General features: G+C 41.7%; 2 protein-coding genes across 4 annotated transcripts; both read right to left on the reverse strand.

Moving 5' to 3' along the window:
* Positions 1-2,080: 2,080 nt before the first annotated feature.
* On the reverse strand, positions 2,081-10,104 carry LOC124135273. 2 transcript variants are annotated; one of them, XM_046500543.2, is made up of 6 exons: positions 10,002-10,104; positions 9,731-9,809; positions 5,334-5,488; positions 3,914-4,078; positions 3,360-3,406; positions 2,081-2,223 (listed from the first exon to the last, which is right to left on the reverse strand). In XM_046500543.2, exons 2-6 carry the CDS (start codon positions 9,772-9,774, stop codon positions 2,179-2,181), a joined length of 456 nt encoding a protein of 151 aa, XP_046356499.1. In that variant the 5' UTR covers positions 9,775-9,809; positions 10,002-10,104; the 3' UTR covers positions 2,081-2,178. The 2 variants fall into 2 exon arrangements, with proteins under 2 accessions (XP_046356499.1, XP_046356498.1); XM_046500542.2 differs by having other exon boundaries at positions 9,899-10,038.
* Positions 10,105-16,001: 5,897 nt separating this feature from the next.
* Positions 16,002-22,979, reverse strand: LOC124135252. Of its 2 annotated transcripts, none has more exons than XM_048395922.1 (6): positions 22,898-22,979; positions 19,675-19,722; positions 18,323-18,480; positions 17,563-17,727; positions 16,456-16,502; positions 16,002-16,088 (listed from the first exon to the last, which is right to left on the reverse strand). In XM_048395922.1, exons 2-6 carry the CDS (start codon positions 19,716-19,718, stop codon positions 16,047-16,049), a joined length of 456 nt encoding a protein of 151 aa, XP_048251879.1. In that variant the 5' UTR covers positions 19,719-19,722; positions 22,898-22,979; the 3' UTR covers positions 16,002-16,046. The 2 variants fall into 2 exon arrangements, with proteins under 2 accessions (XP_048251879.1, XP_048251878.1); XM_048395921.1 differs by lacking the exon at positions 22,898-22,979 and adding an exon at positions 20,417-20,487.
* Positions 22,980-23,100: the final 121 nt, after the last annotated feature.

Below are 23,100 nucleotides of genomic sequence, written 5' to 3' on the forward strand. Positions count from 1 at the left end.
TGTGGATAGTTTTTTGTCACGGTGAATCTTTATGCATAGATCTACACATGAAACAGATGACGGAGCCTCACTGGTCTCCTTTATTTCTTGTGCGGGTGGGTAGTAACTCAGTGAAAGGGAATTGGCTATTTGATGTGCATGGAACGACATAAGATCATATATATTATATAAATAATGTATATATACAGTAAACTACGGTTATAACGAACTCAAAGGGACTACTAATTTTAGTTCGTTATAACCGTAGTTCGTTATAAGTACATATACAGCATGACTACAGCAAGTAGTCGGGACCAAAAAGTAAGTTCGTTATATCCGTCAGTTCGTTATAAGCGTGTTCGTTATAACCGTAGTTTACTGTATATACATACATACATATATACGTACGTACGTACATACATACAATACATACATACATACATAATCTTCCTGGCCGAAATATATATATATATAATATATATGTAATCTTCCTGGCCGAAATTGCTTTGTTTTGATTTTGCCTATCCCGTTGAATGTCGGAAAGAAAAGTCGTCTACCATGTTGCGAGTTTCCTAATGTCAGATAAGAGCAATCTACAACCACATGTTTAAAAGCTTGTCAAGGTAAGGCTTTAGGTACATGTTTATAAATAAGGTGTGTTTTTTCCTTGTTAAATATAGCTTTATTCATGGTCACCATGTCAGATTGCTGGTCGTGATTGTGAACGCGTTAGTTTGAGGTGTGGTCTCTCTAACGTGTCACACTATCTAAATCCTTTCAACCAACGCATTGTCAGACATTATTCCGTTTCGTTCGTTTAACAATCCGTCCACTCTGTAATAATCTATTGGACTTGTCCCCCCAACACGTGTAGCTGCACGTGCCTTTATACCCTACCTGATATACCGGTCCTATACCCATGGGGGCGGTCGGGTAGCCAAGTGGTTAAAGCGTTTGCTCGTCACGCCGAAGACCCGTGTTCGATTCCCGACATGGGTATAATGTGTGAAGCCCAAGCCCATTTCTGGTGTCCCCCGCCGTTTTATTTCTGGAATATTGCTAAAAGCGGCGTAAAACCATACTCAGTCAGTCAGTCCTATATCCATGGATGTACAATGCACTTGTTACAACCGGGATCGGGTGGTCAGACTCACTGACTTGGTTGATGCATGTCATCGTATCCAAATTGCGAAGATCAATGCTCATGCTGTCAATCACCGGCTTGTCTTGTCCAGACTCAATTATTTACAGATGGCCGAAAAATGGCTGGAATTTTGCTGAGTGCGTCGTTAAACAACTTTTGACGTCAGATGTCCAGATGCCTTTGTTGTTTATAGCGTTGCATTAGAAGTATTTCCATGGAATCAGCGTGGAGACATATACTACTCAATATACATGATAACCTTCATATATCAATACATCCCCACTGATAACCATTCGTCATTCATCAAAACACTCGGTTGACCAACTCACAATGACGTAATGGTCAATTTTTGTATGTAAATATAATACGTCAGTGCCAGAGAAAAACCAGTCTCAATTATCCACCGAAACAAATTCCACTGAGCGTAAAAGACAAAGTCGTGTGAACATTATATAGTGGACTCCTGAAAACCTGTGATAAAGGTAAGGATGCCCTGCCCTACTGGTAGCCCTCGTCACTCAGACAATAAATCATTTGCAAAAATATGTACCGTATTTCCTCCATCAGACGCCCGGGCTTCTATTTATTTCGGACAAGCCTTGACCCGGCGTCAATTAGAGGCCCGGCGTCAATTAGAGGCCCGGCGTCTATTGGAGGCCCGGCTTCTATTAATACCCCCATTTCACTATGACCACGAATGTCCCGAATCGTCACGAAATGGAAATATTTTGAGTCCTCATTATGTAATTTAGGTCCCAAAAAGGGATCATTAATTTTATCAATTGATCGACCCGGCGTCTATTAGAGGCCCGGCTTCTATTTTACACTGAACAATTGACCCGGGTTCTATTAGAGGCCGGCGTCTTTTAGATTCCCGGCGTCTAATAGAGGAAGTACGGTATGTGTATGTTGCCTAAAGCCTAAAGCAGTACAGTACAGAAATAAGAAAAGCTCACATGGTACTGAACCTATATTTTATTTCAACTTTCTATATGAAATACTGAGGCATGAATAATGAAACTGTTGTCCACACCGGAAGTGACGTCACAGGACGCTCAGGCAGTGTCTTGATGTGAGAATGGCACACAGTCTTGATACAGCTGAAACAACATGGCGACAATTCACAGCCTGCACATCATCTACCAAACGTATTGTGTTCCTGGGTTACGCCGACTGTAACATTATTCCCTGAGTACGCATCGTCTGTATCTCCAGGCTCCGCATTTCGGTAAACCTATACTACACTCCTGGATCCAAATTCTCGCGATCTCAAATTACCTGTCCTTGATTTTCATTAGCCAATCTGATTTGTTACACTACTCAGTCCAATGGACCAATCAAAATGCGAGTTAGAAGCCAGCCGCAATGTTGGCGATAGCATCGACATGGCGGCCAGACCCATTGATTACGATAGAATTGGCGAGAAATTCAACATTGAAAAGCTGCTGACTCGCAACAAAAAAAATCCCTCACAACTTTTTTTAAATGGAAACCGGTATATGGTCTCTGATGGAAAGGACGTCTTCCTGCCCAACTGGCGGTCACTTTGGTTTCTAGGCACCAAGAGTAACCTCCCTCCCTCCCTCACTCACTCACTCACTCACTCACTCAAAGACATTACAGCAATGTACACATAAAACGTCGACGCCAGAGAATAATACACCTCGATTATCTGCCAAAACAACTTCCATTGGGCGTAAAAGATGACAAAGTAGTGAAACTTATATGAATAGATCACCGAAAATCAGTGATGACACAAGGCTCTGGCCAAGGGTTAGGCATGTCCTGCCCTACCGGCAGCACCCGCCACTCGCACAGTTTACCTAAGAAATTTAATGTTTTGTTGCCTGACACGCCACAGCCATACAATCCAGTCTTATTTGGGGATTAAGCAGTCCTTGGAATAATCGCTTATTGATAACATTTAATGATCCATTTTACTGCATCACAACTTTCTTCCATAAACCGTGAATTATGAGATAATCTTGATGTATTTCCTGATTTGCGGGTGTGTTTCACCTTTTCTTCGACAACTGGACTTGACACGCTTATACCCAAGCACGGGTATGGTGGTGACAGACCTAGAAACGTAATCTTGGCGACCCGGGATTCGAACCCACAAGTATAGATTTCTGGCGTCCCCAAAGGATGCGCAGCAAATTGCGTCGCCTTAGAGGACTGGGCGACCCGTCTCCCAAATTACACTAAAGGATTGAGGTTGTGTGTTGATACTCACGTGGGTCAAATATATAGTGAACTCAACGTCCGACACTTTGCCGTCATCTGGAAAGAAACAACAGGCAAATCACGAATAAACAACAAACTTAAGTAGAGTGGATACCATGACATAGATAGACCATGGCAGTAGATGGTAGTAATAAAAACACGACAAAGATAACACCTTGATGTAGACGGTAGTCATAGAAACGGAGGATAACACCTTGATGTAGACGGTAGTCATAGAAACGGAGGATAGCACGACATAGATAACATCTTGATGTAGAAGGTAGTCATAGAAACGGAGGATAGTACGACATAGATAACACTTTGATGTGAACGGTGGTCATAGAAACGGAGGATAACACCTTGATGTAGACGGTAGTCATAGAAACGGAGGATAGCACGACATAGATAACATCTTGATGTAGAAGGTAGTCATAGAAACGGAGGATAGCACGACATAGATAACACTTTGATGTGGACTACCAGCGTCTCCAGTGAACAATATTAATTTTGTGTAAAACCTGACATTAAATATTATTTTCATTTATTTACTGGAAGACTACTCACGGTCCAGGTCCATAATGGCCTGGAGAGGAACGAAGTCAAACAGTCCGAGGAAATCATCGTTCGTTTGGTCCAGATGCTGGAAGATGTAGTCGGCAAAGTCCGGAACGTCACGGTATAACGCGTGCCATTTTGCAACAAACTCGCTCCTTGTGATCATACTGTCCCCTGGAGGTAGAAAGTAAATTCATGAATATATATGGTTCCATGTGTTATCCTGTTTGTAAACCAGGACAGGGCGGTCGGGTAGCCTAGTGGTTAAAGCGTTCGCTCGTCACGCCGAAGACCCGGGTTGGAATCCCGACATGGGTACAATGTGTGAAGCCCATTTCTGGTGCCCCCCACCCCCTGATATTGCTAAAAGCGGCGTAAAACCATACTAACACACTCAACCAGGACAATTGTTTGTTTGTAGTTAATCGCCGCACTCAGCAATATTCCAGCTATATGACGGCGGTCTGGACCGGACAATCCACTGCTTGACACCATGAGCATCGATCCACGCAATTGGGATTCGATGACATGCATCAACCAAGTCAGCGCACCTGACCACCCGATCCCGTTAGTCGCCTCTAACGACAAGCATAGTCGCCTCTTACGGATAGATAGCATGGGTTGCTGAAGACCAATTCTACCCATGATCTTCTCGGGTAACCAGGTCAGTTAAACCGGTTAACAATGGAATCACTATGGAATTAAACGCTGGTGTTCATATCACTTGACTAGTGAGTGATCAGAACATGATCTCACACAAGTCCTGTTTTTGTTGAAGTGAGTGAGTGAGTTGGGTTTAACGCCGCTTTGAACAGTTACATCACGGTGTGTCAACTTGAGGTGTGATGAAAGCCTTGGCCAACTGGGACACACTTGCCCCTCTAGTGACTATGGGATTGACTTCAGACGAGTACATATCAGCAAAGATCGGCTGGAAAACAAATAATAATTAGGACATATCATCTTTTATATCTCAAAAAGATACCAGTTTAGTGTTATTGTACACTACAGTATCAGTTGCAAAGCCGTTCAATATCCACAAGCAACAGCAATATAGGTTGTTTTTTGTCTTAATTTCTGTTGAAGAAAGACAAGTTCTATGGATGAACAACTTCTTTATTACAATTAGTGCGACGTTTCGGTGTAGATCCTAACACCTTTATCAAGCAAGTGATGTTCATCCATAGAACTTGTCTTTCTTCATCACACCAACTTCTAAATGCCACTGAAAGAACTGTTATCACCGAATGTTGGCGACAGGAGTACCACAGGAATTCAAAATTCTGATCAAAACAATTGTGTCTTAAACTATCTACCACCCTCCGTTTTGTTCAGAGTGGGCTGTGTGATGGTAAAAAAGGCACACGAGTACAATGTTGTAAGCAAAACGTCTGATTCGTGTAGTTAATAAAGATATCCATATATTTACCATTTGCATCAAACTTGCCAATAAACTCAATAATGACCTCAAGGGGCGAGAGTTCATGGTCGCCGTTAATGTCAGCGTCAGCAACGACCTTCTCGATGACGTTGTCAGCTGCCAGACTGTCCACGTTGCTGTGGATGCAGTGTTGTGGATCCTGACTGTGGAGGGGAGATATGTACAGACATGTGGACCTGGACATACTTCAAAACTGACATCATGTTGCAATCTCAGTAAGGCCAGATCTTAGTTAAAGATCCGCTAAACAAAGATCTGAGGACATCCCATAACGGTCACGTCAGAACGATCTTCTTTAGGAAATCAGAGTCTCGCTCACCAGATCATAACAGTGACAGTCGGAAAGCGTTTTCTAATCATGAAACCTCGAAAAGGTTAACATGGGGTATTCCGAACTACAGTTACGGGCTTTAACGAATCCGTCAAAATCATCTCTCGCGTTAATGGAATAAATATTTGAACGGAAAGGCCATCTAATGGACATTTCAGAAGGTTCTTTTGTTCAGTTTTCGAATTTCGAATCGAGACCTTTGTCAAAATACTTTTCAAAGCCTTGTCGCCACTTTGAAACTAGTGTCGTATGAGCTGCTTTCTGATTGGCTAATGTCAACTTCATGTTAGTCATTTCATTGGTCGGGTAAAGTAATGGGATGTCGAAAGATCTTTGTTTTGCGGTGGTGCATATAGTGCATTATAGGACACATGCATGATGCATTATATAAGTAGAGCATGTAGTGCAGTATATAAAAAAATACATGACGCATTATGTTAGTAGTGTATGTAGTGCAGTTTTTAAAAGCATGCATGACGCATTATATTAGGTGTGGATGTAGTGCAGTATATGAAAGCATGCATGACGCATTATATAAGTAGTGCATGTAGTGCAGTATATGAAAGCATGCATGATGCATTATTATATTAGGCGTGTATGTAGTGCAGTATATAAAAGCATGCATGACGCATTATATTAGTAGTGTATGTAGTGCAGTATGTAAAAACATGCATGACGCATTATTATATTAGGCGTGTATGTAGTACAGTATATAAAAGCATGCATGACGCATTACATTAGGCGTGGATGTAGTACAGTATATAAAAGCATGCATGATGCGTTATATTAGGCGTGTATGTAGTGCAGTATATAAAAGCATGCATGACGCATTATATTAGTAGTGTATGTAGTGCAGTATGTAAAAACATGCATGACGCATTATTATATTAGGCGTGGATGTAGGGCAGTGTATGAAAGCATGCATGATGCGTTATGTTAGTAGTGTATGTAGTGCAGTGTATGAAAGCATGCATGACGCATTATCATATACTGTTTAAAAAATTAGGGTAACATGAAATATAAATATTAATACCAAGTATTAGAACAAAGATAAGTGTTGACGACAAACATCCTATGCAAGAACGTTGAAGTCTTCGTCTGTAAAACGCAGTAGCGCCACACGTGTGCTTGGGGTGTCATTCCTAATTTGACACGTTCAAGGAAAGTTGATTTATTTCTGTGGACCATTATTCTTGTCAATCTTATTGATTCTGCTTATCTTACACTTGTTATATACTTGATTTCATTCATTGTTTGTGTATGAGGCTGTAATTTCCAGGCTCGAATCAAGCGACACCAGTGGCTGTTACGAGTTATGTCCCTTCAATGTCCCTCCTATTGACCAATCTGATTCCATCTCTCATATCACTTACATTTACTTCAAACAAAATGGCGGCGCCCAGCCAAGACGATCTTATTTGTTTGTTTGTTTGTTGTTTAACGCCGCACTTAGCAATATTCCAGGTATATGACGGTGGTCTGTAAATAATCGAGTCTGGACCAGTCAATCCAGTGATTGACATCATCAGCATCGATCCACGCAATTGGGATCGATAACAGCGAGTCTGACCACCCGATCCCGTTAGTCGCCTCTCAAGACAAGCATAGTCGCCTTTTACTGCAAGCATGGGTTGCTGAAGGCCTATTCTACCCCGGATCTTCACGGGTCCAGGGCGATCTTATCGATAATCAAGATCTATATTGTAATAAAACGGGTCTTACCCCGCGAAGTGCATCAAATCATGTGAGTACCTTGATTAAAAGCTTGAAAAGATTTGCAAAATACCCGTCGACCGAAATCTGCACGTTGAAATCCATGTCGTATACGAACCGGATGTGAAGTTTGATTTTGATTGGACTATGCATAGACTGGTTAGTCCAGCCGAAAAGTAACTCCATAATTACAGCCTAGTTCCGCAAGGGTGGGAACTCCCTTGCCTCGGGAAGATGGCAACGCGCGGAGAGCCAGTGGGCTGCTGCCATGCTGGAAACTGGCATCAGTCAGCGTGCAGTCGCCAAAAAGTTCAATGTTTCTCAGTCTGTGATTAGTAGACTATAGAACGGGTACCAACAAACCCAAAATGTTGACGATGGACCCCGTTTAGGGCGTCCAAGGTCAACGACAAGAGCACAAGATCGATTGATCTAAATGCAGACTGTACGAAATCGAGCTCAAACAGCGAATCAAATTGCTGCAAACTTTCATTAGGCTACTGGAGTATGAATAACGGGTCAGACGATTAGACATCGTCTCCATACAGTTCGTCTCCATGCTGGACAGCCACGTGTTGTGCCGCCCCCTACAAATCGCCATATTGCCAACACACGTCGATGGTGTACACAACGTCAACTGGGGTAATCGTCACTGGTTCCGATTCAGTCTGCACTTCCTTGAGAGGCGTGGTCGTATCAAGCGACGTCGAAGTGAACGTCAACCTGAGACCTCATGACCTATTTGGCGCTAGATCGGTCATGGCGTGGGGTGGCATCGCTCGGTGGTTTTCGCTCTAACTATTCTACCATAGATAATATGTACATTTTACAGTCACTGTGCTCGAAATATAAACGCAAACCGAAGGGACGCTTTAGTGTGCTTTCATTGATTTTAAGATTTTGTGGAAAGGCAAAAGTTACTGTATCTACTTGTAATCAAGGTTTGTCATGGGAAAAACAGATTGTTTTTCAACTTCCCGAGGTGTGAGACAGGGGGGTCTTTTGAGTCCTGTTTTGTTCATTTTCTTTATCAATGAACTTGTTATTGAAATTCATTAACCAAGTAATTATGGTATATTTGTCCATGAAGATATTGTTGATGTTATGATGCTATTGTTTGCAATGTTTTGTAATGTTTTCATTTGCAGTAAGCGGTTTACAAAAAACAATTAAATGTATTACAATCATTTTGTTTGAAATGGGGGCTGGAGGTAAATTTAAATAAAACAAACATAATGGTCTTTAGAAATGGTGGTATTGTTGCCAAAAAGGAAAAGTGGACTTATGGAAATGCTTCGGTCAAGGTTGAAACATACTATAAATATTTGGGTATCCTGTTTTCTTCTAAATTAATGTGGTCAGTAGCATGTAAACAACTTGCTATTCAAGCTTTAAAAGCAAAACTCACAAAATAAACATGTTATCTTTTCAGTGGCTACTTATATAAAGCATGTTTTTTTTATCAGATTCATGAAGATGTAATTTCTGTATATGCACGTGACATCATATTATGAGTTAGTATCAATTGTACTTTAGGCCATATGGCCATAATACTGAATAAACCTGTCTGTCTGTCCGTCTGGCATCACTATGATTGACCGAACCCCACTCCAAATTCTGCAAGGAAGGGTCACATGACAGTACTATCGGGACAACATACTGACACTCTTTGCAAGGCGTGTGGGTCGACGTTTTGTTTATCACGAGGTCAACGCCCGTGCATGAATCGCTAATGCTCACCTACAGCAGCTCAACATGCATAAAATGTCAGGGCCAGCAATGGGACCCGACCTTTCCCCCATTGGACACGTCAGAGACATGATGGGGAGACGTGAGCGTCAGCGTCATTGGTCGCCGGCCACGTTGGAACGTGGCCGGGCCCTACAAGAGGAGTGGTACGGACTCCCTCAAATCGCCATCAAAAGATTACACTATCACGCAATTCCTAATGTGAGACTTAGTAAGTACCAATCAACCCTTGTACCTACTAATTCACACATCTCGTTAAATGCTTCATATACACGTCCCCCGTGGGGATTCCGGACAAGAATATAGCCCCCCCCCCCCCCCACACACACACACACCCCACCACACCCACACCCCACCCCACCCCACCCCTACTCTGGCCATAAGAGGCAATTTACAGGCTCGGGGACTTGGTTGAGAGCGAGTCATCCTACCCCGACGGTGTACGGATCGTTGTTCATAATATCGATCACTTGATTGTCTGATTCAGACTCAATTATTTACAGGCCGTTAAATAGCTGGAATATTGCAAACAACAAACAAAAAAACACACATTTACATAATATGCTCGTTATAAACCTAATTAACCACTCACCCGTACACGCCAACAGCCAGGAGAAGCGTTATAACGAGGAACATTGTCAAGGAGTACCGGTACTACACTGCTGAGTTGTCTGTAAATGATGAAGTCAAGAAATCAAAGCATCCACAGTCACATCTCAAAGCATCTAGAATTACGTTTAAAGGTCTTTATCATATTTACCACACTTTGAGCGAAGACCACAATTGTTCGGATAGTGTAACGTCAGTTTGCAGTGAAGGAATTTACAGCTTTTATAATTATTTATCGCAAAAAAGTACAAAACCTGATCACCAAGCTGGAAAAATGTTCTCAGTGTAGTTGAATATGTGGCACAGATTGTCACGCACATGGTCACTTCCCATGGTCGGATGATTGATCCAGCTGATGGTCTCTTATCGTCCTATCTTCAACCAAGGGACGCAACAACCTTGCCGTGTTGGCCTTGAGACGTGGAGTGAAATACGAGATGGGCCATAAGAAATGGATAATACAGAGACTACTTATTGATATTTTTGCGATTAAATCAGTTTATTTGAGTAAATTTAATTGAGCCTTGATTGTTCTGCAATGTATGCATTCCGTGACTGGAAGAGGGACAGACCGCACTTCTAAATTTATATACTGGTGTATTGACGAAAAATAACTGTGCTTCATAAGTGGTGTGAATATTATGTTATTGAAACTAATATTTGGTAATTCGTCTGATCAATGTTTTATCATATTAATAAATGACATTGACAAAACCCATATATGACACGTCCTTAAACGGGGGTGGCGGAACAACATGCCTACAGGCGAGGCAGTGACTGCAGATTATTGAAAACAGCCTTGGAGATGTTGTTTCAAATGTCAGTCAAAGACTGGCCCAACTGAGATTGTGATATCGGCTGGTTCTGATCCTGTCGGAGGCGTCATCCTATCCTATCCTATCACAGACATGTTTTCATGGGGAAGAGGCCAGGAGACACAGCCTGCCATGGCAGTACAGCAATGTTATGCAAGGGTGGGCGGGTTTCAGGCGCGACAAGCGCGTGATTTACCTACTTGATTATTTCATCGCCCCAAATGAAAGACGACACTTTTGTTCAGATAGCTATTATCATTCCCTTTACAAGATAAAACTATTTTGTTCAGCTAATTATAGCGCATGTTTCATAACCTTGGCTAATTTTGGCACAGACAAACATAAACTTTACATTCAGTCCATTATGTTATTGTCAGAAGTCATTGCTGTGCACTAAAAGTTTAAAAGGACGCCTACCCACCACACTATGTATATTATAAGTTGTCCATCGGTCTCGAGGGGGACATGGGTTGATGTACTCTATGTTAGTTATTTTATCTTACCGCACACCTAATTACATTGTAGGTATGTCTTATGCCTACATGCTTTGAATCGGTAAGAATATCACAGTTAGGCATTTATCCACTGCTAAACAAACTTAGAATTATTCCCCTTAGATCTAGTTCATTCGGAAAATATCGTAATTATCCAGAATGCCGTCTTACATATTTAATTCGAGATACAAAATTGAGGTTATGTTGCCAATGTCATGTCAACAGGTCGGCAATTCGAGTGGGAAACATAAAAATGTAACTTACATGTCAGCTGGGTACAATGAAAATAATAAAATTGGTCTCAGCCAGTCAGAATCCGACATGCATGTGGAATGTAAGATAATAAGCATTACGTCGTCAAATTCACGCACCTGTCAGGCGCTTTTGATTCTCTGGAATGCTGGGAGAGGTTAAAAGACGTAAGCTCTGCATCTTCCCGAGGCAAGAGCCTCCGTGGTCTAATGGTAGAGCGTCCGCCCGGAGAGCGGATGGTCAGGGGTTCGATCCCCGGCCGCGTCATACCAAAAGACGTTAAAAGATGGTACTTGTTGTTACCCTGTCTGGCGCTCGGCATTAAGGGGCTCAAACAAGGACTGGTCGGTTCAGAGTCAGTATACTGTATCTGAGTGGGGTATTCATGTTAAACTGCGGCATGGTATCTCAGTGAGCTAGCACTATAAATCGGCATCAGTCCGGATTAGTACAAGCAGCCACACACGCTATATAAGTGCAATAATCTTGGACGCGACGTTAAACCCCATTTCACCCCACCTCACCTCCCGAAGCAAGGGAGTAACCTCATCATAAAAGTCTGGTGGTTGCGGTGTGGTAACATCATGGTTTAAGTGCGAAGTGGGCAAGCTTTGGCCAAAATGATCGACGATCTCATTCCCATGTATTCTGTGACAAATTCAAATTCTTCTGCAAGAACATTTGCTTTCTGACTTTTTGTAATTCTCCAGAGTCTCCAATTACAGGGGGAACGGGTGGCCCAGTCGTCTAAGGCGCCGCGATTCGCTGTGCAGAGTTGCGTTCCTTGGGAACGCCAGAAACCTATGATTGTGGGTTCGAATCCCGGTTCGCCCCGATTATGTTTCTAGGTTTGTCAGCACCATACCCGTGCTCGTGGGTTTCACCGAAGTGGTAAACGTCTTAGACCTGCATCACTTCGGGCTTTCCTCCCACATTAAGCTGACACACCGTGATATAACTGGAATAGTGTTAAAATCGGCGTTAAACCCAACTCACACTCACCAATTACCGGTAAAGACGATCAAATATTAGTTCCACTGATCGTTTTCACCCTGGACCAGATATTGGTTAATGGTGATAATCAATTGATATTAAAAACATATTCTCGCCAGCCTATCAACAATACGCTGGAACATGGCTTGTTTTTTTTACGAAAGTCAGCTAAATCACATGGTAGTGAAGAGTGACAATTTAAACCTCATTGTATGTTTTTGTTCTTGCGACGTTGGCCTTTTCACATTTGTCATTCCACCAAGGCATTGGAGAGAATGCCATTTTTTTTCACAGGTGCTCTTCCAGTGGTCTCTTCCGCAATTTTAATTATTTGAGTTTTGACATTTCCATTTGACATATCAACATCACCATTTATAAGATCAGATTTGATGTGTTCAGAGCTCCATACAAGAAAAAGTGCCCATTTAGCTTTCTTGAACTTCCACCGAGGGACATTATCATAAGAATCACCAAGGTGTCAGGACCCGAATTTCAGAAAAAAGGGGAAATGGTCACTACTTAGCGCATCTTCTTGAATACATCCCAGTTGTCTTTGCTGGCTGTTAATGAGGATATCATCGAGAGTTCTAAAGGTGAAAAGGTCCATTTGCCGAGTTCTATGCGGGTCGTTTTGCCATCATATTTATAGGACTAGGTCTGTTTCATCCAAAAAGGGTTTAACTGTTTGACCATTGTAATCCGTTTGTGGCTGTTAAAATCCCCACATATAAAATAAGGGCCTTCATTGGGATCAACTTATTTCAGATATTCATCTAGGTTTGGTTTACCTGTATTATGAATATACTCACCGACAAAAGAAACGCGAAAAACCACATCTGCTGGTTAATATATGAAGACTTACTCACATTCAAGACATATTAGATTGGTTCGATGCGCAAACGAACATACTGTTATGTTGTGTGAACCGATGATCATGAACGCATCATATGTGACGTCATAGATCCGTGACTCGAGATGCACCCTTTGTCTCGTGCAAGATTAGCGTGTTAAATTTGGAAAGAATAAGGACACTCTGTGGTAACACTTGACTGATTGTTAGTTTTGTCATTAATTGGTACACATGGGAGAAGAGCTCTCTTAACGTGCATACTTCTCTATATGTTTCTATGTTCGCGTGTCTTTTGGCGGTGAGTATGTTAACAATAGAAACGGTTTGACTTAAGGAATTTTTACTGCATTAGCCTCACACACTGTTTTTGGTAATTTGTGAACCATATACGACAGATCAGATTTAATAAATATAGCACAACCGCCTTTTTTGGTATTCCGATTGGTTGTTATAATGCCCCCATAGTCAATCCTGTCGAAGACCAAGATAATCATTAATTCTGAAATGACTCCCTGGCCAAAGAAAAGTTTCCTGTACACAAATAACATTTTGCCGCTGAAACAAGGCGATTGGACTGATCTTCCTTGGTAGTTGCATTAAGCATCCGGCAATCACCTCCAACAAGGACGCTAGAAAGGCTTCAGGGAAAGTACCAAGGATGGGACTGGCTACCTGTGGAGTGTGACTTGAGCTGTCACAGGAGTATTTGATTCTGACACTTGTGGCTTACATTTACAAACACATTTAGGGTTGGACCCTGATCTAGAGGTGACAAGAACAGGGCGGGATTCTTGTTTTAATGGCTTGTAAAGAATTGGATTTTGAATTCTGAGCAGCAGCAGCAGCAGCAGCAGTATAGGATAGGGTTGATGTGGACCTAACCATACGATTTGCTTCAACAAAAGAGATTTTATTCTCTACTCGTACCTTTTTCACAGACACTGCCTCCTTGAATTCTTGAATACGCAGTACTGTGGTTACCTCCACAATTACAACATCTGGAAATATTTTCCGAACACAGTTTTCTATTTTGTCCTCACCACTGCACCTAGGGCATATATGCCTTTTATTTTTGTATGCATCGAGTTGCCACATGTCCAATTTCTGATAGCTGGTGGGATGTAGAGGTGAAAGGACTGATAATACACCCTGACACGGTCAGGCAAGTGTGGGTTGAAAATGTAAGACGGATTGACGTAGTTATCTCCCTTTCTTTTCCATTCCATGCATAAGTGGTTGAGCATGTTTGACCTTTTGACCCTTGAATTGCTCAACTATCTCATCCACATTCAACATTGTAAATAACTCCCTCAGATTCACCAAGACTCTTTGAGATCGAACTCTTGACACGAAAGTCACAGATGCATAGATGCTACATTCAGTGCAAGGTTAAGTTGACCCGCCATCTTGCAGTGTGTCACCAAATCACCCTTTTGCATATTTAAATGTGCTCCTCATCGCCAATGATTTTGAATATCTCGAGCCAAAGCAATTGGACTCCACTTTGTCAAACGTAATCTCGGGTCAACAGAAGTAAATGTGACAACAAAATTGATTGGTACGGCAAAAGTCACGCCATTCACAAACACTGTCATCCTTGTGTTTGGGCTTCCAAAGTTTCAGATATCATAGACTCGTATCTCTCGGCAGATTCAGGATCCTCAAATGAGGTTGAATATATATAATCATCCCCGCCCCCATCAGCGTCGCTTTCAATACCCAAATATATCTATCAGAGGCCACGTGGTGCAAGAAGTCCGTGCGTAAGAATGATATACACAAATATGACACAATAAGCCAGTATTTGACACTAGTATTCCACAACCACGTATCTTATTGGCAATACAGCCAATATGAACCAAAATTATTGATATATATACAAGCAGCCGTTCACACGTCATCATATTATTGCAATACTCTTAAACGCGGACCTGTGAAGATCCGGGGTAGAATAGGTCTTCAGAAATCCATGTTTGCCGTAAAAGGCGACTATGCTTGTCGTAAGACACGACTAACGGGATCGGGTGGTCAGGCTCGCTGACTTGGTTGATGCATGTCATCGTATCCCAATTGCGTAGATCCATACTCATGATGTCAATCACTGGATTGTCCGGTCCAGACTCGGTTAATTACAGACCGCGGTCATATAGCTGGAATATTGCTGAGTGCGGCGTTAAACAACAAACAAACAAACAAAACTCTTAAACGCGAAGTTAAACCGCTTCTATCTTAATGTAGATAGGCGTATGAGCCAATGTTACCTAAGTTCCTCTGTAACATAACGTGGCAAGGCCTGAAGTGCTGTGCCTGTTATGTGTAAACGTTTTGACCATGAACGAGAACTGTGCACTGAGTACAGAGAGATGTGACCAGTCTGTGTGACGTAGCGAAATAGCAAAATAAGGAATATTTTGCACTTTCTTGTGCATGTTAGAGTAGAAAGAAACAGTATGTATTGTCTATGTTGATTGCATAATCAAGAAAACCCTAAGCATTTCCGTTGTTCAATATCTAATGAAGGAGGAAGAATGTTTGTCCCATGTTGATTACATAATGAAGTTCAACAGATAGATAGATAGACGGATAGACAGATAGATAGACAGAGAGGAAGATAGGTAGATAGACAGACAGACAGGCAGATAGGTAGATAGATAGATAGATAGATAGATAGATAGATAGATAGATAGATAGATAGATAGAGAGATAGATAGACAGGCAGATAGCTATTTCCAACAGTGTACTGTCCTGTTTATGAATGATAATTATCATGCAATGATTTTATACAATAATTACGTGGTGTTGAATTCATACTAGTACTTGTAGGGAAAGTGTAAGTAACATGTTGACAAGTAGGTTTGAAACATTTATTTGTCAGAAGGCTACATGACGATCTTCTCAGACGGGAGCCTGGTGAGTCTGGACACACTCGTTGTAAGCCTGGATGAAGACCGGAAGTGAGTGAGTGTGTTAAAACTTAGCGTTGCATCGGCATTATGTCAGCCATATGGCGACGAGAACAAATAAATATCTACCCAGTGAGTTATGAATACAAAGTTATATTGGAAACCAAATCTGTCAAACATATTTGGGCACAAAAATATTATTTATACAGTATAAAATACGGGCTATATGCAAGACCGGAAGTGTTGGACTTAAGACCCACCGATTTCGCCGACTAATGAAGGCAGCGATATCATCATCATCATCATCATCATCATCATCATCGTCGTCGTCGTCGTCGTCGTCGTCATCGTCGTCGTCATCGTTTATTATTATTATTATTAATATTATTATTATTACGTACGTTTTCCAGGAAAATGGTGAACTCCACGTCAGTGATCTTGCCGTCATCTGTAAAGGGAGACAACTATGTCATTCCTATTCATGCATAACACATTCATGACTGCGTGGACCCTTGCACAGTTTGGGGCGGTCGGGTAGCCTCGTGGTTAAAGCCACGAGCACGGGTATTGTGCTGACAAACCTAGAAACATAATTGGGGCGAACCGGGATTCGAACCCACAATCATAGGTTTCTGGCGTGCCCAAGGGACACAACTCTGCACAGCGAATCGCGGCGCCTTAGAGGACTGAGCCACCCGTGCCCCCACTTTACCAAGATGATACACTATGTATGTGGTCCTGGGTTTGGTGTCCATTCTTCGTCCTAACATAAAATGTTCTTTGTGCACTTAAGGACATGTTTCTACGTATTTTTGTTATTAGGGTATTTGAAGTTTCATATTTTGAAGTACACTCTTCAAAAAAAGAAACGCACAGGTAGTATGTACTTCACTGAACCTGACTACACAAACAATCCGGTATAGAGATTATATATATGTTATTGGAAAATGTTGGTAGCCGATATTCGACAAAAGGTGCGTCAAAACGTAGCCATTGTCGATTTGCAATCATGTCTTTCACACTTGTTAAGAAAATGTCATGGAGGAAAACAAAAGCAAAATGCACGTGCCGAGGAGATGCAGAGCCGTGCTGCTGCCCGGGGCGGTCACACAAGATACTAAGTTCAGCGCAACCTAGTGGCTTTATGTGACATGACAATGAACAGTTTTCAATGCCTTTGTACAACGACAACATGTGACTATAGAGCTCCAAAATTTAATATTTGTATCTATGATATTAAATAAAATATATCGACTTTATTAGGTACAATAAATTTACAAAAAATCAACCTGTGTGTTTGTTTTTTAACAGTGTAGATTATGAAACTTTAGGTGGTTTATATGAATTTAACGGTTCCTAATTATTGGGTAATTTTATTGAATCAAAACACATTGGCGTCCGTGTAGGGGAGATAACTAATGAAAACTGTAAAACTGTACCCTTAGAACTGGGACGAAATACTAATTATCAAAGCCCTAATAGATGACATCAAAATGCCCAGGACTCACGGTTGATGTCGACCTTGCCCTTCAGCCCCATTACGTCAAACAGGCCAAGGCTGCCGTCGCCGTTAGTGTCGAACTTGGTGAAGATGAAGGCGGCGAAATCGGGAGCGTCGTGGTAGGTGGCATGCCATTGTTTGACAAACTCAGACTTGGAGATGGACAGACTACCTGTGAGATGGAATCGGACGACTGTTAGTGAGAGAGTTGAAAGCCACTTTGAAGAGTATGGCGGTTGTATCATGTTTGTTTGTTGTTTAACGCCGCAATATTCCAGCTATATGACGGCGGTCTGTAAATAATCGAGTCAGGATCGGACAATCCAGAGATTGACATCATGAGCATCGATCCACGCAATTGGGAAACGATGACATGCATCAACCAAGTCAGCGAGCCTGACCAACCGATCCCGTTAGTCGCCACTTACGACAAGCATAGTCGCCTTTTACGGCAAGCATGGGTTGCTGAAGACCTATTCTACCCCGGATCTTCACGGGTCTTCAATTGTAACAAGTTGTGTCAGCTCATGTGGGAGGAAAGCCAGACATGATGCAAGTGTTAGCTGTTAACTACTGTGGTGAACTCCACGAGCACTGGTATGGAGTTGACAACTCCCTCAACACAGTGATGGTGCTGACACACCCAGGAACACGAGTATGGCGTTGACAAACCCATCAACACGGGTATGGTGAAACGTTGAAAAACATGTCATGCGATTAAAATAGGTTCAACAAAGAATTTTCAATGTGTATTGAACATAACCTACCGTCGTGATCGAAGTTTGTAACGAACTCGTTGAGGATTTCCATGTCTTCGACGATGCCGTCATTGTTGGAGTCCATGTCTTTGAGTGCCTGCTGGACGACGACGTCAGCGGTGTGTTTCATGGTGTTGCTGTGGATGCACTTTGGGTTGCTCAGCTGGCTGGAAGAGTTACATGGTGTTATACTTTGGCTGTATCAAGCTGGTTTGAAGAATTACAAAATGTTTTCCTTTGCTTGTATTAAGCTGTCTGGAAGAGTTACATAATGTTTTACTTTGGTTGCATTAAGTTGGCTGGAAGAGTAACAAAATGTTTTACTTTGGTCGTATTAATCTGAATGGAAGGTTACAAAATGTTTTACTTTAGGTGTATTAAGCTAGCTGGAAGAGTTACACAATGCTTTACTTTTGTTGTATTAAGCTAGCTGGAAGAGTTACAAAATGTTTTACTTTAGTTGTATTAAGCTAGCTGGAAGAGTTACACAATGTTTTACTTTGGTCGTATTAAGCTGGCTGGAAGAGTTACACAATGTTTTACTTTGGTTGTATTAAGCTGGCTGGAAGAGTTACATAATGCTTTACTTTTGTTGTATTAAGCTAGCTGGAAGAGTTACACAATGTTTTACTTTGGTCGTATTAAGCTGGCTGGAAGAGTTACACAATGTTTTACTTTGGTCGTATTAATCTGAATGGAAGGTTACAAAATGTTTTACTTTAGGTGTATTAAGCTAGCTGGAAGAGTTACATAATGTTTTACTTTGGTCGTATTAAGCTGGCTGGAAGAGTTACACAATGTTTTACTTTGGTCGTATTAAGCTGGCTGGAAGAGTTACACAATGCTTTACTTTGGTCGTATTAAGCTAGCTGGAAGAGTTACATAATGCTTTACTTTTGTTGTATTAAGCTAGCTGGAAGAGTTACATAATGTTTTACTTTGGTCGTATTAAGCTAGCTGGAAGAGTTACATATTGCTTTACTTTTGTTGTATTAAGCTAGCTGGAAGAGTTACATATTGCTTTACTTTTGTTGTATTAAGCTAGCTGGAAGAGTTACATAATGCTTTACTTTTGTTGTATTAAGCTAGCTGGAAGAGTTACATAATGCTTTACTTTAGTTGTATTAATCTGAATGGAAGGTTACAAAATGTTTTACTTTGGTTGTATTAATCTGAACGGAAGAGTTACACAATGTTTACTTTGGTTGTATTAATCTGATCGGAAGGGTTTGTTTGTGAGGGGCATAATATTCAGCCGGTTGGGAGATGGCAGGATGGGCTACAATGCATTAGCTGACTGGAAGAGGGACAGAACGTACCTCAACATACACAGTAATATGATATTACGTTTCGGAACTCACCCATAAGCCGCCGCGGCGAGAAGAAGGACTGCCAGTGATCGCATGATTCTGTAACACAAAAGAGAATACTGTATTTGATTCATATACAAAAGTCAATGATTAATAATGCTTCGTTATATGCTATGGTGATGTTTAAAAACTGCCTGTACCATCTGAAAACCAAATGGTTACATTTCTACGTTTCTTACACTGGGTGTTTCATTATTTGTACTTGTGCACCTATATAACATTGCTAACATAAAATTGACCTCTTGAAAAATTGAAATAGTACATGAAACGTTATATATAGGGTATAGGACAATATGTTTTCGATTGGCATTGAAAAATTGATAATGACGCTATCAATGACAACTTCTTGTCATGACGTTACAAGGCCACGTCTTTTGGGCTTAACGTGGGTAGAAGGCCAAGACTGATGCAGATCTGAGACGTTTTCCTCTGATGATTAATATGTTGGAAGAATAAAGATCGTGACCGACCATTTGGTAATATGTTGGGGTGGGGACTATATTCGAAAAAATATATTGTCCCCGAAAACTCTTGAAGAAAACTGTGTTAGATTCAGACTGTTGAAAAAGAAGGAATTTCCTGCCACGAAAATTTAAGTTTTAAATAAGAAACAGATCTGTTTTTGGCCCAATGGAAACGTAAAACACATTCTGGAAAATATCAGACATGTTCAAAGGACCCACATCTGGTCCAGCCTAGTTCTCTGGTTATGCTGCGTTAGCGCTAGACTAACCCAGGCAATGGCTGCACAATGGCGGCCTCCACTAGAGAAACAAACATGGCGGTCATGTTATGACACATTGTACGTGGGATCCGGGCCACTGATGTCACAAGTAGGCCATTCTCATCCCACAATGTCCTTGACCTCGCCACAGAAAACACAAACCCATCCCGGTTTTGTTAGACTGCAGATAGCTGGCTTATCAACCGTGTTTAGTGACTTCAATGTCACTGTCTTCCAGCTTGGACAGTGCAGCAAAGCAAGGACGTCATGTGAACAGTGGCAACTTTAGGTGGACATTGGTCTTTCTTCTTTCATACATATGCAAATTTGGGGCTTTGACACGATAAAATACATAAGTGTGTCATTTTTTGGGCGAAAGAGGCCGATAATTCATCCTTTTGTTGGTTGGTTTATTTGTATATTTTGATGTTTATATTGGACCAATTTCTTTGTAAGACCTGATGCTATGTGTGTTATGCAAGTGACTGTAAATCTAATTTTCACATCAATTTTCAATAAATATTATACATCTCATCAATATTTGACTGTAGCCTGATCATATGCACTTTATTAAACATGTTTAAATTCTAAACATGCTTAAAGGTGATAACAATCTAAATATGTTTATTTCAAATTCAAAACATATTTATACTGAACCTCAAAAGAAACGTCACCATGGGTAGATATGTGAGAATTTTTTTGTCCAAACACTGAAAACTTACTTTGAGACATATCTAAAGGATGAAACTTTGCAAAACTGATCATAAAGGTTGAAATTAAAGTGTCAAATGTTCTTAAAGTGAAGCACAACATTAGTCTCTGAGAAAAGGGCATCACAAGTCAGAATATCGTGTGTCTGCCATGTGCATTGATGACTGCCCTGCAAAGTCGATACATGGAATGGATGAGACGGTTGATGAAGGCCATAGGCACTTGAGCCCACACTCTGAGGAACGCCTGACGCAGTTCAGCTGCAGTTGTCGGCCTTGGTCGGGCGTTTTTCAGCCGTTTTTGAATCTCGTCCCACAGGTGCTCGCACAATGGGATTTAAATCGGGACTGAGGGCAGGCCACTGCATGGTTCTGATGCCATTCTGCTGGAGGAAGTCTCTTGCTGCTCTCGCAGTGTGGACACGGGCGTTATCATGCTGAAACTCGTGGTTGCGGCGACGTGCCAAATGAGGTATGGCGTGTGATCTCAAGACTTGATCAATGTACCGAGCTACTGTGAAACCATTGCTTCTCCCTGGGCCGATGTTCTGGAAGGCTACAGGGCCTACCCTCTGTGCAAGACCAATTCCACACCACACCATGATGCTCGGACCACCCCACGAGTCTCTCTCAACAACACAGCATCCGAATAACGTTCCCCAAGGCGTCGCCAGAATCTCTCTCCCTCCTTGCCATCTGCTGTTTAGATACAGTAACGGCTCTCGTCTGAGATAATATTTACTAATCTTAAGCATCTTCTGGGAATCTGCCAGACAGGATGGTTAATTCACTGTTTGCTGACATAATGAAGTTTGTAGTTTATGGGCCGGATTTAAGTGTATCTTGAGATTATGTAAGTTTATTGTTTACCGACCTGGACTACAGACACTGAGGTCACAAATACATAAATGAGTGTTTTATCACTGTTTACCGACCTGGAGTATAGCCATTGGGGGGTCATAAAAAAATAATTGAGAGCCTTGTTAGCGACCTGGCGAACAGGCACTGGGGTCGGAAATGCATAATTGAGTGTTTTGTTACAGTAACTGTTTACCGACCTGGATTATAGCCATTGGGGGTCATAAACAAATAACGGAGTGTCTTATTTGCGACCTGGCGAACAGGCACTGGGGTCGGAAATGCAAAATTGAGTGTTTTGTTACTGTTGGCCGACCTGGAGTATAGCCATTAGGGTTATAAATAAATAATTGAGTGTCCCATTAGCAACCTGGAGTACAGGCACTGAGGTCGGAAATGCATAATTTAGTGTTTTGTTACAGTTCACCGACCTTGAGTATAGCCATTAGGGTTATAAATAAATAATTGAGTGTCCCATTTGCAACCTGGAGTACAGGCACTGAGGTCGGAAATGCATAACTACTCAAACCTACCCTGGAACTAAACTTGGCTAAAGCAATCTTCAACAACCACCCAGAACACTAAGCAATCTACCCTAAATTCATGAGAGGGCAGGGGTGACCTAGTTATCTAAGGCGACATAATTTGCATTGCATAGTTGCATCCCTTAGTGGTGTCAGGGTCCTATGACCATGTATTAGAATCTTACAGAATGTTTTAACGTCTGGTATGACGCGGCCGTGTCGCCAAAGAAGTAAACGGTTACGACATGCATCACGTTGAACCCTCCTACGGTTAACGGACACACCCTGATGGATTGAAATATTACCCAAAACTGCGTAAAACTCGCTTCAAATCACGCCGCGTGTTTACTAAACTACAGTGCAAAAACAACTTGCTGACATTTTAACCTGTCACCTACCTGTTTCTGACACAAGGTCTGTCTATCTCACTCTGGCCTGACCCCCAGGTTTATATACGGGGTCCCAGATGACGCCTCCCACGGGGAAAGGTAGGCCTGAGACTTAACACAAGGCCGAGTTTCATTAATATCATCACCTAGTTCTTGTACTGTGTGTTTGGGAATCTTTAATTCGTCTGACACGTAACGCAGGGTAAAGCAGA

The sequence above is a fragment of the Haliotis rufescens genome, unplaced genomic scaffold (genome assembly GCF_023055435.1).
Source record: "Haliotis rufescens isolate VD_foot unplaced genomic scaffold, xgHalRufe1.0.p SCAF_15, whole genome shotgun sequence".
Classification (NCBI taxonomy): domain Eukaryota; kingdom Metazoa; phylum Mollusca; class Gastropoda; order Lepetellida; family Haliotidae; genus Haliotis; species Haliotis rufescens.